This window comes from Ischnura elegans, chromosome 12 (genome assembly GCF_921293095.1).
Source record: "Ischnura elegans chromosome 12, ioIscEleg1.1, whole genome shotgun sequence".
NCBI classification, from domain to species: domain Eukaryota; kingdom Metazoa; phylum Arthropoda; class Insecta; order Odonata; family Coenagrionidae; genus Ischnura; species Ischnura elegans.
Window position 1 is genome coordinate 6364871 of NC_060257.1, and position 16731 is coordinate 6381601.

At 39.1% G+C, this 16731-nt stretch overlaps 1 protein-coding gene across 1 annotated transcript in view; it reads left to right on the forward strand.

Moving 5' to 3' along the window:
• Positions 1-4087: 4087 nt before the first annotated feature.
• The window catches only part of LOC124169526 (formin-like protein 20), a gene marked incomplete at its 5' end in the record, with an annotated part of 44020 nt that continues 31376 nt past the window's right edge, over positions 4088-16731 (forward strand). Inside the window, one exon of the mRNA XM_046548159.1 lies at positions 4088-4328. Within this exon, the coding sequence (XP_046404115.1) occupies positions 4088-4328 (241 nt within the window). The remainder of the gene's footprint in view (positions 4329-16731) is intronic.

The following is a 16731-nucleotide window of genomic DNA, read 5'->3' on the forward strand; positions in this document are numbered from 1 at the left end:
ACCCAAGGGGGGGTTAGAGCCTCCTAACAAATGCAAATATAACCTCTGCCTCTCTTAGGCCCTAAATAAATGTTACGAAAGAGTTTTTTATATACAGTATTATAATTTAAAAAATTGACATCCCTTAGCTTTGTATACATATTTATTGATATTACGTTATTAAGCTATTACCAAACCTAGTTACCATTAATTTTCATTAATTAAATAAAAATAAATTTTGCTAAGGTTTTCAATGTCTGTTTTTTTATTACAACTGTTAATTGATTTAGATATGTGAGCCATTTCTTTGAGCCTATATGCGCCCCCCCCTTTACCTCCCCCCCCCCACCTAGATCCGCCACTGCGTCCGTGGTACTATTCATCCCACGTCTGCCTCTCTTAGGCCCTGAATTCTGCATCTGCTCCTGAAAAAAGCATCGATCGAAAACGCATGCGATGGGTTGCGCAATGACGGACTAATGTGTTGGTGGTTAAAATTTAGCGTGAACTCAGTCTTCGATTGGGATTGATATTTCGAGGGGGGGCGACCGACAGCCAGCGGCGGATTAAAAGCCCCCCCCCCCCCTCTTTCCCGTGGTTTATAAAAAAATTGAAATGATGATAATCTTTAAGGCGGCACTCCAAGTTAAGTTTTTATTGTTTCAACAGCAAAAAAACGCTATGAATAAAACAGTTGATGAATATCTAAATTCCACTAGCCTTAACTCTCGCACCCTGACAGTACGTAGCCTTCCACATTGCAGTCAAAAGGCCACGCACTGATTGCGAATAAGTTTCTTTTTGAGATATTCGCAGTGATCAGTGGCGCGATGGCTCTTGAGATTTCCATCCCTGGAGCAATGGCGGCAAACGTTGGCGAGAAACGGTCATTTTTCCGCCATCATTTATACAATCGCTTTAGATGTCACTCGGAAGGGACGGAAAAAAATATTATCATTTGATTCAGGCTTTAGAGATACCATTAGAAAACTCTAGTGGTCTCCATTGGCCATAAAAGGTTTATTAATAAACTCTCTCTAAATACAATTCCAAAAATAAAACAAAACCCAATACCTTATTCGGACCACATAAAATACCTTGGAATCCAGATTGGCAACCAATTATCATGGAATAGATAAGCATCAATGGTAATATCGCGCGTCCATTGGGGACTCCGAAGACCACGTGGTATGCACTTCAGCCCACCTAACAAAATGAAATGCCTCCTCGTGTAGTCCCTACTACAGCCCATCATTGACTATTGCTTAGCACCCTGTTCGGACCTCAGTGGGAGAGAGCTACAGAGGCTTCAAGTGGTGAAAAACGCCTGCCTGCTTGCGGTACGCCTTCCGCCTGGGACCATCTGACCCCCCTTTATGCTCGTGGCTGAAAATCAAGGAGCGTCGAACACTCGCAGCGCTGCAAACCGGGTGGAAAATTTGGAAGCACCGTGTTCCATCCTATTACATCCACAACAGCATGGCTCTGCTCAGCGATATCCACACGTGGAACACGCGACGTGGAGGAAACAAATGTCTGGTCCCAATCCTTAGGTCCTCGCGTATGGCGGGATTATTTGTTATATGCACCTTTGCCCGCTCATTTAAAGCCCTGACGGATGACCAGAGACGCGACTGGTCGAGGACGAAGGCGATCCAACAGCTGACAAAAAAATACAATGTGCCCTAACTACATAATAATATAAATTAACAACCATCGTATTAATTGTTTTACTGATGCCTGTATACCTTTATTTCCGTATCTATAACCTTGTAAAGAGAGCCCTGGTCCAGAGGAAGAGGGGGCCGAAATGTGGCCTCATCTGGGCCAGGTAAAAGAAATAAATTAAATCAAATCAAATCCAGAGCATGCTCCTTCAGCATCAAAGCACTTCCGCAGGCGAGTTTCGCTAGCATCGCACGCTCAGTGGAAGTGAACAATAGAAACATCCTTCAGAGCACGCTTGCAGGCCGCTTTGACAGCTATCGGGGTTCCTGGTCTCCGGGCAACTGGCAAAAAATGGCATCTGAGCGATTCCCCAGCCTCCCTACGATTCAAATGTGGCTCCAGCAGACAGATTCCTCTTCCCCAAAGTGAAAACCGCCCTTAAATGACGCCAACGGTGGTGTTAGGGCACCGGCCATTCTGATGTACTCCGTGTCGCTCTGAAAGATATCTATTCTCAGTTTCAGCGCGCAGCCTCAGAGTTTCCAGCGGCTCCCAGCCTAAATCGTTTAGCATCTATTAATTTTTTTCTTCTTGTCTTGACCTCGTTAATTAATTTATCAATAGATATGTGCAAAGCTAAGCTCTGATGATAGCTTTTAACAAACTGAAACGTTGGCTAAGAACTTTTTTTGCATCATACACATTTGACCTATACTCCAAGAATTATTTTACCTTCAGCATCAATGCAACGCTTTCTGTGCGCCCGTAGAGGTTATAAACGAATCGTGCATTTTCCTTTGTATTTTATTAATTTTACGGATTAAGTCTTATTTAGATTACCGTACATATTTCTGCGCCGAATCCTATGTTCTCACAGCATATTCAAGGTGTGGCAAGACGAGTGCGAAATAGCGCCTCTCTTTAGTTTTTTCATGCGAAACTTTTCCCACAACACCTTTGGCGAACCCTCGCTTCTTGTTGGCTCTGCCACATATGTTTCTTATCTTAGTTCCCCAAAATAGGTTCGAGGTTATTGTAATCCCCATATGCTTCACTTCATATGTCGCCTTTATGTCGACATTGTCCACAGCATATACATGAGGATAATGTGACAATCTACGCGAGGAGTGTACCGCCGTGAGTTTAATTTCGAGTCCCCACTCTTAGCTCCTCACATGAACTTTGTTTAAATTCGATGATGAAATGTCAAAATCAGAGTGATCAGTAATTTCGCGATTGATGATAGTTTCGTCCGCAAAGAAAAACGTTTTTTACTGCGAATTCGTGAGAAAAACTCATTTATGTACATAATGAACAAAAGGGGGCCTATTACACTTCCTTGCAGGACATCTGATGTCACAACAACTGCATCAGAGCTAATTCCTTGAAGGACTACTTTTTGCTTACAATCACTCATAAAGTCGCATATCCAGTTCACTACTGTTTATTTTAACCCGCTGGATGTAATTTATGTGTAGCATATAATGTATATATTCCTTTAGTAAAATTAGTCATATGAGTTAAAACACACTCCCTGTACTAGTCATGTTTTGATCGTGAAATTAGGGAAATTTAAGTGCGTGTAATATATTCTAAAATGGATTGGCCTTCGACATATTTTTCTTCTTGATGCCGTATACTATTTAGTTCGTTTGGTGCTTATGCATCGGTCTCTTTACTGTTGAAATGGATCCCCAGTGTCCAATTTTCGTTTTGAACCCATGAACATTTCATTCTCCCTTTTGGGCGCTTTTCTTCAACCCTCCTCTCCAAGCTCAAACTGAAGATTTCGCACTTTTTTCCTCTCGTAATGTGGCCAAGGTATGAGATTCTTCTCCATTAACTTCCTTAGAGAGCGATCAAGACCTACTCTTCGCAGAACCTCAGTGTTAGAAACTCTCTTGGTCTTGACTTGAGAAGCCGTCTTAAGAACCACATTTCAGTAGCTTCTGGTCTTCTCATTGATATCGTCCAAGTTTGCACTCCATCTACGATAAGACGGGCACTAAATAGTACGGCACCACTTTCCTTCTGAGAGTCAAGGGAGTGTCTTAATGGATCGATATATTATTTAGCTATCGGAATGTTGTTTTAGCTATGCCACATCGAATTTTAATTTCTTTGTCACATTCAAATGATAATATAACAATTGAGCCAAGATGCTAAAATTGTGAAACTGTTTCAATTTCATTCCGATCGTCTTCCATTCTGTTTGGAATTCGGCCCATGTTCCGTTAATAATAATTTGTGTTTCTCTTCGATTCGGTTTCAGGAGTACGCGGAGACGGCGATGAACGAGTTGCTGGGGTGGTACGGCTACGAGAAGGTGGACAGTCGGGACACGCAGGGACTGGACCTGCACCACTTCGCCGCGTCCCGCCGTCGCCTGCACCACCACCTGCACCACCACCACCCGCCCCCGCCCCCTCCCTCCATCCGCCCCCCGCCCCACCGCCCCCGCCTGCCCCCCAGGCTGCCCCCGCCGCCGCCTTCCGCACACCCCCTGCCACCGCCCCCTCCCGAGAGGGACAGCGACGCATCCTCCTCTTCGGTGAGCAGCGGAGGCCTTCCCGCACCCGCCTCCCCACCGCCGCACCCTCCGGCACTCGTCCGCGTGAAGACGGAGCGCCCGGACTCACCCGATGCAACACCCGAAGACTTTTCCCCCACAGCCACCACCGGTAGGTCCCCTCTCTCATCTACGGTGTTATACTTATCACAAAAGAATTAGCATGCGATTCCAGTTAATCATGGGAAGATGCCATGGGGATCGAGTTGGTGTGGTGGTTAGAGTGTTGGCTTCCCACCCCGTGGACTGGGGTTCAAATCCCGGCGGTGGCAGAGAATTTTCAGACTGCCCGATCCCTTCTTGAGCATTGTGTGGAGGATATTTCAAGCACAACACTCCGTCCGTCGGATGGGACGTTAAGCCGTGGTCCTCTTGGCGCCTTTCGTTCAGAGCATGCCGTTCCTCTCCACCCTTCCTTACCTACCCTTCCCTAATGGCGAAAATTACCTTAGCGATCGATCGCCTCCTCCTATTACCATACCATGGCCAACCCTTTCCAAGGATAGACCAATAGGAAGATGCCAGATACCTTGCGATTTCTTCTTATGGGGGTAGATCAAAAGCGTTGTTTATAGACAAAAAATCGCGACTTCAACCACGGAATGAACAGGAGTAATGAATAGTATGAATGTAAGAGAATTCTATGTAGAGTATTATGTTTTTATAACTCGTGTTTCTTCCGAGATATACTATCGCCGTAAATACGTGAAAGAGATCTCTTTTGCTTGTCAGATTAAATGGTGTATCAAACGAGGCCTGTTTATGAATAAAAAAAATTCTTGTGAGAAATTGCTGAATTTCAAATTTGAGATTTAGGAAAATGTAGACAAGGGTGTTGTTTGTGTATGTGCCTTGAAATTTTCAAGTATAAGTTTAATGAGAATCGCCGAAAAAATCAGGTCGAGCAAGAGATACGATTCCTCTTAACGATTCTTCAGAGGGACTACCTAGTTTTAAACGGACTGTGCTGTTCACTTCGAAATATTCGGAGATTTTGTAAGAACCTCGATAGCGAGTGATTTTCTTCATTTTTTTCTGTCGTTCGTCCTGATTTAAGGCGCACGGAGCGGGCGGAAGTGTACTTAAGGGGTGTGAAGGGGTCGGGGACCCGTCTGGAAACACCTGAGCCCCACCTACCCCTCTTCACTGAACCCCCTCTCTCGCGAGAGAGCCGAAGTTGAGAGGAAGAACAAGATGATCGTGAGCATGGTGGTACGGCGTCACGACGGCATAATATTCCCTGACGGGGCGGAATGGTCGTTGAGATTTATGGGGGCGGTGGCGGTAATTCGCGGGAGGGGGTTGATCATCTGGGAGGGGCCGTAATAACATCCCTCGCTCGCGGCACAACCCTTTGGCCGGAGTCATTAGGGAGGGCAGGCAGGGAGGATGGACCAGCGGCCACCTCCGTCAGAGAAGAAGGCCAAACGCGAATATTCCACAGCAGTATATGCACAGCATGCTGTGGGTGAAAGGAACTCGATGGAAGAAACGCTTCCCAGTACAGTCGACGTCGAAAAGTGCTACTTACGAACAAGAAGCATTATACAGCTTTAACTCTCTCCAACCCAATGTTACCTCTTAGCATCGTCAAACCTGAAGGTCAGTCGTTAAAGAAATTGGTGCCTTTTTCAGCTCTATTCGATAAAGGGCGGAATGAAGAGTTATTTTTGTTGCAAAATTTGTTGTTCAAATATTTAGTTGCTATGATATTTACGATTGAGTTGATAAAAACACATTTAAAACAGTTAAATCTTCAAATTTTAATTTCCTCTCTAGAAATGCTGGGTTTGGAAGTGTTAGCATGAAATAGAAAGGGAGACGCTAGATACTCGGAGTCCCCCACAGTGATTGTAAAAGATGCAAAGATTATCGAAAAAACAAATCGAAAGGAATTTCTAATCATGGAGAAAATTGCATGGAGTATAGGAGCACTTAATGTTAGGCGATATTAATGTGTATGATCTTTGAAGAACTTTCGCAATAAAATAGTTCTCCTTCACATTCAATTGAATTTTAGAGATTGAAGTATCTCACATTTGAGCTATGAAAGCAATTTATTGATTGAATTAAGCACAGTCTGTAATCGAACATATATTTATTTGCATGCTATCATGATTCACCGTTAGAATTGACAAAAAACGATTGCAAAGCAGGTGAGAAAAATTAAATACGATATTGCGCATTCCAAAGTTTCCCGTTTATTCAAAAACGTAAAAATCCTACGTTAAATTTCTCAGGGTAATTTTTTCTATGAACGCCGCCATTGGTACCTACTGGACTCTAACGCTAAGTGTGCCGTACCGATAATAATTATTTGCTAATTTGTGCCCTAAGTCCGCCCTTAGGCCACAGCCTTCATCCAGGTCTTGCTGTGTTGGCAAGATATTGTGGCAGCGGCGTAACTAGATGCTTGCTTTGGGAAGGATGAGGGGGCTTTGGAGGGGGATGAGCGGGGTTAGTGGGGGCAGAGATGGGCAAAATGCATGTCAAATGTATTTTAGATACAAAATACAAATTACTTTTAAAATCTGTACTTCAAATACAAAATAAAAATTACTTCTAAAAATTGTATTTTCGATACTAAATACAAATGTAATTTCAAAATACTCCATTAAAATACGAAATACATGCCTTCACCGAAGTTCTTACCTAATAAAAAATTAAAATAAATTCAAATATGAACTATTTTTAGAATGAGAGGCTCAAACATTCTTGCAACGTATCTATAGGAAACTGGCAATTTGACCATTATCCATGGCGAAATGTCTTAAATAAAATGGAGAAAAATGTCTCCCGCACCTTTGGGAACAGCGTCAGATTCTACAACTCCCCTCCTCAAATTACTCAATGCACAACTTCGTTTCGCAAAATACTCCACACGCGACTACGTTTTGCAAGTATACAAGCGCATACGGGTGTTAGAGAAGTAAATTAAGGGGCAATTTATTGTCCCATAGATGGCAGGCTAATACAGACTCATTCGGGATCCCTGCCATCTCGTCGCACGCTCTTTCTACCTATCCACAAAAACATTACATGTATTTTGATTTTGAATGTATTTTAAAAATACAAACTACTCTTTAGATGTATTTTCGTTACAAAATACAAAATACTCTCAGAAAATGTATTTCCGATACAAATTACAAACTACAAAAGTATCGAAAATACGTATTTCAAATACAAGTATTTTCGATACTGCCCATCTCTGAGTGGGGGCAACCCCCCCAGGAAACGAGGAGTCCATGAAAATTTAAAAAAATAACTTGCCTGAAAATGCATTCTACATCATTTTGGCATTTATAATTTAACTTTTAACGGAGGACGTTATTTTGTATCAAATCCAGACAAGATTTTAAAATAATATTTTGATTTCTCTTAGGCTTTGGGGGGTGGGGGGGGGGAATTTATCTCCTCATCCCCCCATAGTTACGCCACTGTATTGTGGGGATATGACGAGACCCTTAACAATGACACACCAGCGTTGAAACCGGTCGTGCATTAATCAATGTATCGTGGAATGTTGCACAGTTTAAATAAATTCTCCCTGCTGTGACACAGTCAAAACCCACGTGGAATAATCAAAAGTTTTTTTTTTTTTGAAATTTCACGGTGAGTTGAATTATTTTCATAACTTCTCGTTTGATCTCTCGGCGTTGAACTACCACTAATTGCTCTTCGGCACGCGAACGCACGCTTAGGCCGCAGCCTTCACCCTCTCGGGTGGGTCAACATCATTGCGATTGCGAGGTACACGGAAAATCATCATCTCATGGGACTGCGTGTGAGAGAGACGACGGTGTCGCCCACCCCCGGGGACCACACGCACTAGTTGCCCCCGAGACGTACCGGCCGGAACGTCTGAATTTCGATTCTCATCTGGTTAAAATAGGTCTAGCTCTTTTTTGCGTATCTCCTATATCTAAAGCCCGTATGACACTTGCCAATTTATTGGCCAATCCATTGGATATTGGATTGTGTACCCACTGACACACGCCAATTTCTAGCCCAATCTCAGTTTCACAATATTAGGCACAATTTCTTGGCCAATCTACAATTTAGAACAGGTTCTATTTTCTCGAGGCCAATCTCCAATCAGAACTCAGTCTTGTCGACTCCTAGTGGCCAAAACTAGAAGCTCTTTGCAAAACATTTCACCTCGGAATTTTAATATCATGTATAAAAACTTTACAAGCATAGCAACCCATGAAATAGCTCAAATAATTAATGTGTACTTTGAGAGAATATAAATTCACAAACATCAACTGTCTAAAGTGGGTAATTCGGAAATAACATTTCGGATATTTAATGAATAAAAACGTCGTGTTTCTCCTCGATAGCGTCTATATTTTGTTTATTTTACAATTATTAAACTATTTTTCATGATTTGAGCGCTAAAGTTTCGGGTGAAAGTCCCAATTGATGACACAATCTCTGTTTATTCGATGAACATATTCCAGCCAAAACAAGCCGCTACGTTATCTTGGCTCACCTATGAGATCACCATATTGCCTATCTCTCATCATTCAAGGAACTCACCCGAATGAAATTTCGAGCAATTCGAGAATATCTTTGTAGCCCCTCGAAATAGTTATTAAATTTACAATTATTATGCCACCTTCCATTCTGTAGCTCATTGGCAATTAACCTGCGTCTTGAGATGCTCTTTTGTCATTTTGTGTTATGTGGCGTTCTCTAGTGGGGTATTAGAACACTAAAACGGCCTATATTGGTGTAAATATTGGTACGTGTCATACGATGCCTAAAGCCCAATATTTTAACCAATATTGCGCGCCGATATATTGGCCAATAAATTGGCAAGTGTCATACGGGCTTAATGGGGATATTTGAACATTTTCACATGTATCTAAAGTTAAATAATTCTAATCATACTACGGAATATTTGGGCTGCTAATATTTGGTTGGTGCCGTAAAATTTTATTCATAAATTATTATCTGTTTAATCATGCAAATATATTTAATTAAGACTTATTCGTGCAGTTTGAGTGGACTATCTAAAAATTTATTGTTAAACTATTGTCTTTTGAGTTCAGTAATACGTAGAATTAATTTTCTGGGAACTCAGAAATTATGACGCCGAGGTATCTATTTATGTTTTTCATCATGATCTTCGACTGAGGTTTTCTTTCCGCCGGTGGATTCTGCGTGCGTCTGCACCAAAGTCGCGTGGAGACAGAGATTGATGCCCCTGGAATGCGTCCGCACGCAGCTCATCAATGTCCACCGTATTACTAGGTTGGATCGTTCAGCGAATATCTTACTCGCGAAAGAATTGCTATTATAATTAATATTGCCATTCAGTAGTTTTTCTCTTAATCCAGTATGTTGTTCAAAATTACTTCCAAATCGTCAGAATACTGCGGTCTTCGAGTTCACGTGAGGGCGACAGATGAAGCCAAAATTCTGGGAGTTACGGCTGATCACCTCGTAGGGAACGCATGTGAGAATGAATGAATGAATGAGTTTATTACTCCAACTGAAATGTACACTTTTTTAACAAAAAAAAGTAATACAGAGGAGCTTTAGGGAGCTTCAATGGTTAAAATAAAAAACCATCATGGAAGCTACCATCTTAAAAATAAAATTCAAGGCAGGCCAGAAAACAAAAAGAAAGTATATATAATTTTTGAAACATTATCATTATGAAACATATATGTGACAATAACTTACAATAAACAAGAGAAAAGTATAATATATGGACAGAACAAAATAAATTGCTATTTCCTCCTTTCACAAAAATATAAAAGTAATATATAATAATATGTATATTATTCACAAACACATCAAAAAAGAACATTTATATTATCATGGGATAACAACCAAGCTTTACAAACTTTATTTATACTCTTTAACTCTTTGATCAAACATGGTAATTTATTAAATCTTTGGCCCCAAATAAAGAAACGATCTTTTAAATAAAGAAAGATTAAGAACTAGAAAGTTAACATTCCTTCGTAAGTTATAACCATGCTCGGTTCCAGAAATTGTTGGAAAACTACCACTTCGCAAAAAAAATAGCTTTAAAGTTTTATAAACAAACATGTACCTTAATGGTAATAACTTAAGACTAACAAATAGGGGGTAAGAAGGCTCAAAACGATTTTTATTGGCAATTATTCTAATTAACTCTTTTTGAAGTACCACTGCAGGGTTCAATGCCGTTTTGTGGGCCCCACCCCAACATATCAAACCGTAACCTAACTTAGTGCCAACCAAAGCGTTGTACAATATTACTTGAAAATAGTGAGGACACTTATGTCGAATAAAATAAAGCTTCGAAACATAATATCGTAAGACTCTTACTTAATCATTTATATGGTGATACCATTTCAAGTATTTATCAAATGTTACTCCTAAATATTTTATGCTGCTGACCTGCTCAATTATTAGACAACTACAGTTCTGCTTGTAGAAATATTTTTGTCAGAGCGCTGAAGAAGCTAAGACTCGTGAAGTCTGTTGAGGGAAGGTTTTCAGATGCAAAATTAAAGTTTTTATAAGGATTTAATTCACAAAATGAAATAGCAAAAGAGAGGTGCTATTTCGCACTCGTCCGACCGCACCTTGAATATGCAGCCAGCGTATGGGTTCCGCCGCAGAAAGAGTTATTCCGCGAGCTCAATAAAATATCAAAGAAAACTGCGCCATTCGTGAAAAATTGCTACGTGCTAATAGAGAACGTTTGAGAGCTTTTACACGAATGAGTTTGGAGCCGCTAGGGACTCCGAGACTTTGTGCTTGATTTAGATCGCTTGAGCTATTAAGAATGGATTTTTTGTGATCAACGTGGTGTATATAACCTTAGAACATCACTGTATTTCCAGGTTTGTCAAAAACGATAAATGTAGAGGGATATTTTGGCGAACGGATAGGTGTGGGAATTTTTTTTTTCCCACCGAAGAACATAGGGTTTCTGTAAATGCTATGTGGGGGGTATTCCTTTTCTTTACGTTTTTCCTTTTGTTTCTTCCTTTCTTCTTTTGCGTATCTCTTAATATTTGAATATTTGAACATTTTCACATATACCTAAAGTTAAATAATTCTAATTATAATACGGAATATTTGGGCTGCTAATATTTGGTTGGTACTGTAAATTTCCATTCATAAATTATCTCTTTAACCCGTTAACGCCTAGCGGTACCATATGGTACCAGCCGGTAGCACAATGCTAAACGTAACTTTTTTGTCACTTATCGTAATTTATTTGGATTTTTGAGAGCTTAAACATAATAAGAATGTTTTTATTTACTTTTTCCCGAAAAGTTTGCTTTTTTAAAGCTGAAATTAATGTTTTTAAAGCCATTTGAAAATAGAGAATTTTCAACTATACGAAAAAAAAACGGAATCTTTAGTGCAAGCATTTCGATTTACTTTACTTGCGTCTTAAGCACTCACAATACCAAGATGTTTTTATGTAATTATTATTGTCATAACATGTACATTTCATATTAGGTATGGTGTTTGCATGTGAGCCTAATATTTGGTATGTTATGATGCAAACAATTTTGGTGGTACTATATGGTACCGCTAGGCGCTTGCACTACCGTGTTTTGGCGGAAAGCGTAAAATACGAATATTTCTGTTGTTTTCGTTTTCTAATAGTTCTTTAATTTAGAATTATTTATTTTTTATCATTTATATTATACATTTTTCGTTATGTAAATGTTATTACGCATATAACATGTGTACATAAGTTAATTTTTTTATTATAAGGACACATAAGGCCCTAAATTGTACGCATTTTTTCAGAATCTCGTACCCTCAGAAGGGCTCACGAGGTGGGAGGTATGATTGCATACCTGAACCCTTTTTAGAAAGATGAATAGGAAGAGTATCCGTGTACTAAATTAGGAAGGGGCTATGATGGTGAATAAGGGGGCTTGCTAAGAGGGAAATTCAATGACGTCTGGCGGCAAGAGACGATCACGCGACAGGCATCACTTCGACAAGAAGCAGTCTAATCATTTAAATTATTTTGTCTTACGTATCTCAATCACACTCAGATACTTTACACACTTTCATATGCTAGTAAAACCGAAATAACTTACATATACTGCTTATAATGTAGCATGTGCTGCTGCAAAGAGAGGATGAATACCTTCCTTCTGACTGAGGAAAATTGAATAACGAGTGGACGCCGATTTCGCGCGAATTTGAAGTTGTTGTTCGAAAAGGTGGACAGTCAGCTGAGTTCATCTCAAGAAATGTCTGAGAATTTTCAAAAGTGTAGTGAAACTGGACCGAGCCGTAAAGCACCCAAAAGGTATAAAAATAGGGAGGAAGGATGCGTTTTTGGTGATGAAGAGATCGTAAAGCACGAAAGGATTTCTCGTAATCCTGATTACCCACTCACTGTTCCATGAAGCATCCCCGACCAGAACATTTGAACTGTTCTTTGACGAAAATGTCCTTACGCACTAAGTGTTACAGTCGAATAGGTGTGTACAATTCTGCAACTATTATGACCCTAATATAACATACGAGGTACTGAAAATATTTGCTTCAATTCTTTTTATAAGTTGGCCTAAAACGACCTCCTGTAAAAGGCACTATTGTGAGGCAGCACTAAACACCAGAAATAATCTTGTTTATTACACAATGAGATGTGACAGATTTCTACAAATTCGTAGGTTTATTCGTTGCTGTGAGTACACTGCTATGGGTATATCAGATAAGATGTGGGAAATGCGCCCTTTTATGGGCATGGCAAACGAAAGATTCGCCAAATATTTCAGAGAAAAGCAGTCTTTGAGTTTCAATGAGTCGATAATGTTCTACTTTGGAAAACATGGCTGTTAGCAATTCATGCGGGGGAGGCCAATTAGGTTTGGCTGGAAAGTGTGGTGCATCAATAACTCAGATTCAACTTCGTAAAACTAAGGAAAGTGAAAGCCTACGAAAAAGGAATTGGGAAAGATAGTGTGAGGGCGAAAAAATGGCCGTGGCTCATTTTTACTTGGATTCTAGATGCAATGACGCCCAACACATCGATGCTGATGCGGAAATCCTGAAAAAGCATAATTCAGCTTGATTCCGATGGGATGAGTAGTATAATCACTGCTGGATACAAAGGATCCCGTAAAATGTCAAGGACGTGCTTAATTTACCAGAAGTGCGATTGAAATGGGGTAATTGGCTAAAGAAATAGATTTGTAATTGCTCCATGTTTCAAATATCGCTTTCAACTGACAGCGGCCTATCTTCTTTCCAGTGCCCCTGACGAAATAGGTTCGACGGACACAACCACCCAGTAAAATCCAAGCCCAACCGGGGACGGTGTGCTAGTGAAAACGGAACCAGTAGAATAAAAACAGAATGCGTGAAATGCAATGCAGTGACTGCTTTGTTCATACCCATGTGCGGCAACGACTGAGTGAAACACTAAAATCATCTTATTCTTGTTTTCTACGCCAATTATACGTAACTTCTATTTCATAATCACTAATATTTAATAATTAATTGAATATTATCCATATTTGAGCGTAATTTTGGATGAAAATGAATGTATTTTGCGGTAAATAATAAATATTTAACGTTTTTGGCTTAAAAATGTGATTTCCTAAATGTTTTTCAAATTTAGATTTTTTGACCCCTTAAACGCCTAGCGGTACCATATGGTACCAGGCTGTATCTCGGTAACTATTAGTGCCAAAAGAATAGAATTTGCACTGAATGACTCAGAATTTCATTGGTATTAAAATATATTATTACCACAAAAATCGCAGAAACTTTTTTAATTCAGGCGTTACCGGGTTAATAATGCGAATATATTTAATTAAGACTTATTCGTGCAGTTTGAGTGGACTATCGGAAGATTTATTGTTAAACTATTGTCTTTTTGCTTCAGTAACAGCATTAATTTGCTGGGAACTCAGAAATTATGGCGCAGAGCTATCTATTTATGTTTTTCGTCATGATCTTCTACTTGTTTTTTTTCTTTAGATATACATAAAGAAAGCAACACAGTGGATAAACATAAAGAAAGCATTGATCGAGCTGCTGTCCAAACAACCCCGAAACTCTCATATTTAGGCGGCTTGCGGGGTAATACTGCGCTGCAGCGGAATAATCTTTTGCCTACTTCTTTGTCATCGTCTTAAAATCTTCATTATTGTAGACATGAGCTTAGTAGCACTTTTTCACGATATTTTGGCCTGAATATTAGATACGTCCTCTCTGTAGTAAAACTATATTTCGCGACTTTAAAATCCTCATATTAATGTTACTAAATAAATGGTACCGTCTACTATTCTGGCACAATCCTACTTTTATTCTTAAATTTCCCTATATACGAATTATTAAACGCAACGCGTGCGTCATTATTTTTAGTTCATTAGCGTATTCGTTTGTGTAACTGGCGGCCAGAATTGACGAAAAATAGGTGTAGGACGAAAAATTCCGCATGGTGACGCTAACTACTTAGTAAATTACAAAAAAATCACTCCCGGAAATACAATGAAGCATGGCGTTTTACTACAACACTTTAATTTTCTTTCTTAACATTTACTAAAATATATATTTATGCAAATATATTTTAGACGGACTGACTTTACTAATTTATTCACAGAAAAATCATTGGGGAAATGCAAAATAAGATCGTGTGTAACCTTTATGTAAATACATTAACGCATCTTGATAATATCATCTTCATCCCCGATTCACCGTCTCACAACTCCATCCAGATTCACTCGGTGTCATAGTTCTCCGACCACTTCTCCACCAATAAGAGTTCTCCTCGATTTCCGCCGTGCATCCATTTCCACGTCATAAATACGTCACACCCACGCCCAAATGCACCACAGAGTCAATTTCGACGCGGAAATCTTCCGTTTCTTCTCTCTCGCGTGGGAACGAACGGATCTCGTCGGAATTTCCTCTCTCTCGCGTAAGTGATTCCCCGAAGGCATAATTCCTGTTCCTCACCGAAAAGAGAATGAAACATGGCGTAATTCACCGTTTCCGGAGCAATTTCATCTCTTATCCATCCTATCCATCCATCTTTGCTTACACACGCTCTCTCCAAAGCGTAAAATCTTCAATTCGAAGACGAAATAAGCTCAGGTTTAATGATCTACATACCACTCCGCAATCCACCTCAAAAAGCGTGCAACAGAGAGTGTTTGGACACCAGCCTTGATTAGTACAGACAACCACCAAATAACTTTAAATAACTTCGGAATCAAAAATATAACAGAAATATATAATAATTATTACAATATTTCAAGCATAACAAAATTCTAATCAAATCACAATGCAATGGCAAGTTGAAATGTTTGAATGGCTTCAATGGATTCGGGGAAACACTTAGAAGCTCGAGAATGTGGTGCAGATTCAGATCCGGTGAACCGAAAGATACCGGGATTATCAATACCGAAAAAAAGATTCATCTTTTTATTTAATTTTGAGATCATAGTACCGAATATATTAAGTTTTAAATTTTAAATACTCACGTTAATAATTCATATTTAATCTGTGCAGACTACTTTGTAAAAATATCGCTAATTTTAATCATAAATTTTGAATTTTATTGAAATTGAATTATCCTTTGAAATTGACACTGTTTTTTTAAAAGCATTTTTCAACTACTTCAACAAAACCATTTTCATCGTATGGCCTTTCTGCAAGAAAAATTACTGACCATTTAAGGGCTAATAGGATAAGTTTGAACTCACTGTTATAATTATTGAACTAGTTTAGTCGAGTTAAAATTATTTTACTATTTTTTGTCATTTTTTAAATATTTAATTTGTGCTTTTTAAATTATTTAAATTACGTTAATTAATTTGCTTATATTAAAATTATACCTTAATTAATCAACAGCTCGCTTTATTGCTGTCGAAAGAATTGGGACGAGACATTATTTATCGTATATAACGTCCTCAGAATAAATTCCTTAGCTTGGATTTTAAATGATTGAAATGCATTTTCCATTCGACTGTCATCTGCCACGTCATAGACACTTATTTATCCTTTGGGTTCTACTTTATCAGAATAAATTCCTCGTATTGGTATTTGAACCTAATGTCAAAAAAAAAAACCTATTTATCTTTGAATTTGAATTTGCCACTGCGAACATAAAATGCTGTTACTCGTATCATTTGATCAATACTCAGTGAGAACATATGCGCATTCCTTAGTTTTACCATCTCCGCTAAGCCACCGTTCAAATAATTTAAGTAAGCCGTTTTTTTAGTTTGCATATTTCAGATACACGTGTCAATAATTCTCAGCTTCATCAGGTGCATTAGAAATACAGGTCGTTAAATGGAATATTTTTGAGATAGCGTTTTCAAGCTTTGCGTTTTCGAATTCCTCAATTTTTTTAAATCTTGTATTTTATACCGATGCATTAAAAAATTTATTTTTCTATTTAATGAAATTATGAACATTTTAATTTTTCGTCACGGATATTTACTTTGACGCTTTCGCCGAATAAATTCCTTATATTTTCCCGGTGAATTGGATATATTTGAACTCACTCTTAACATAATTTA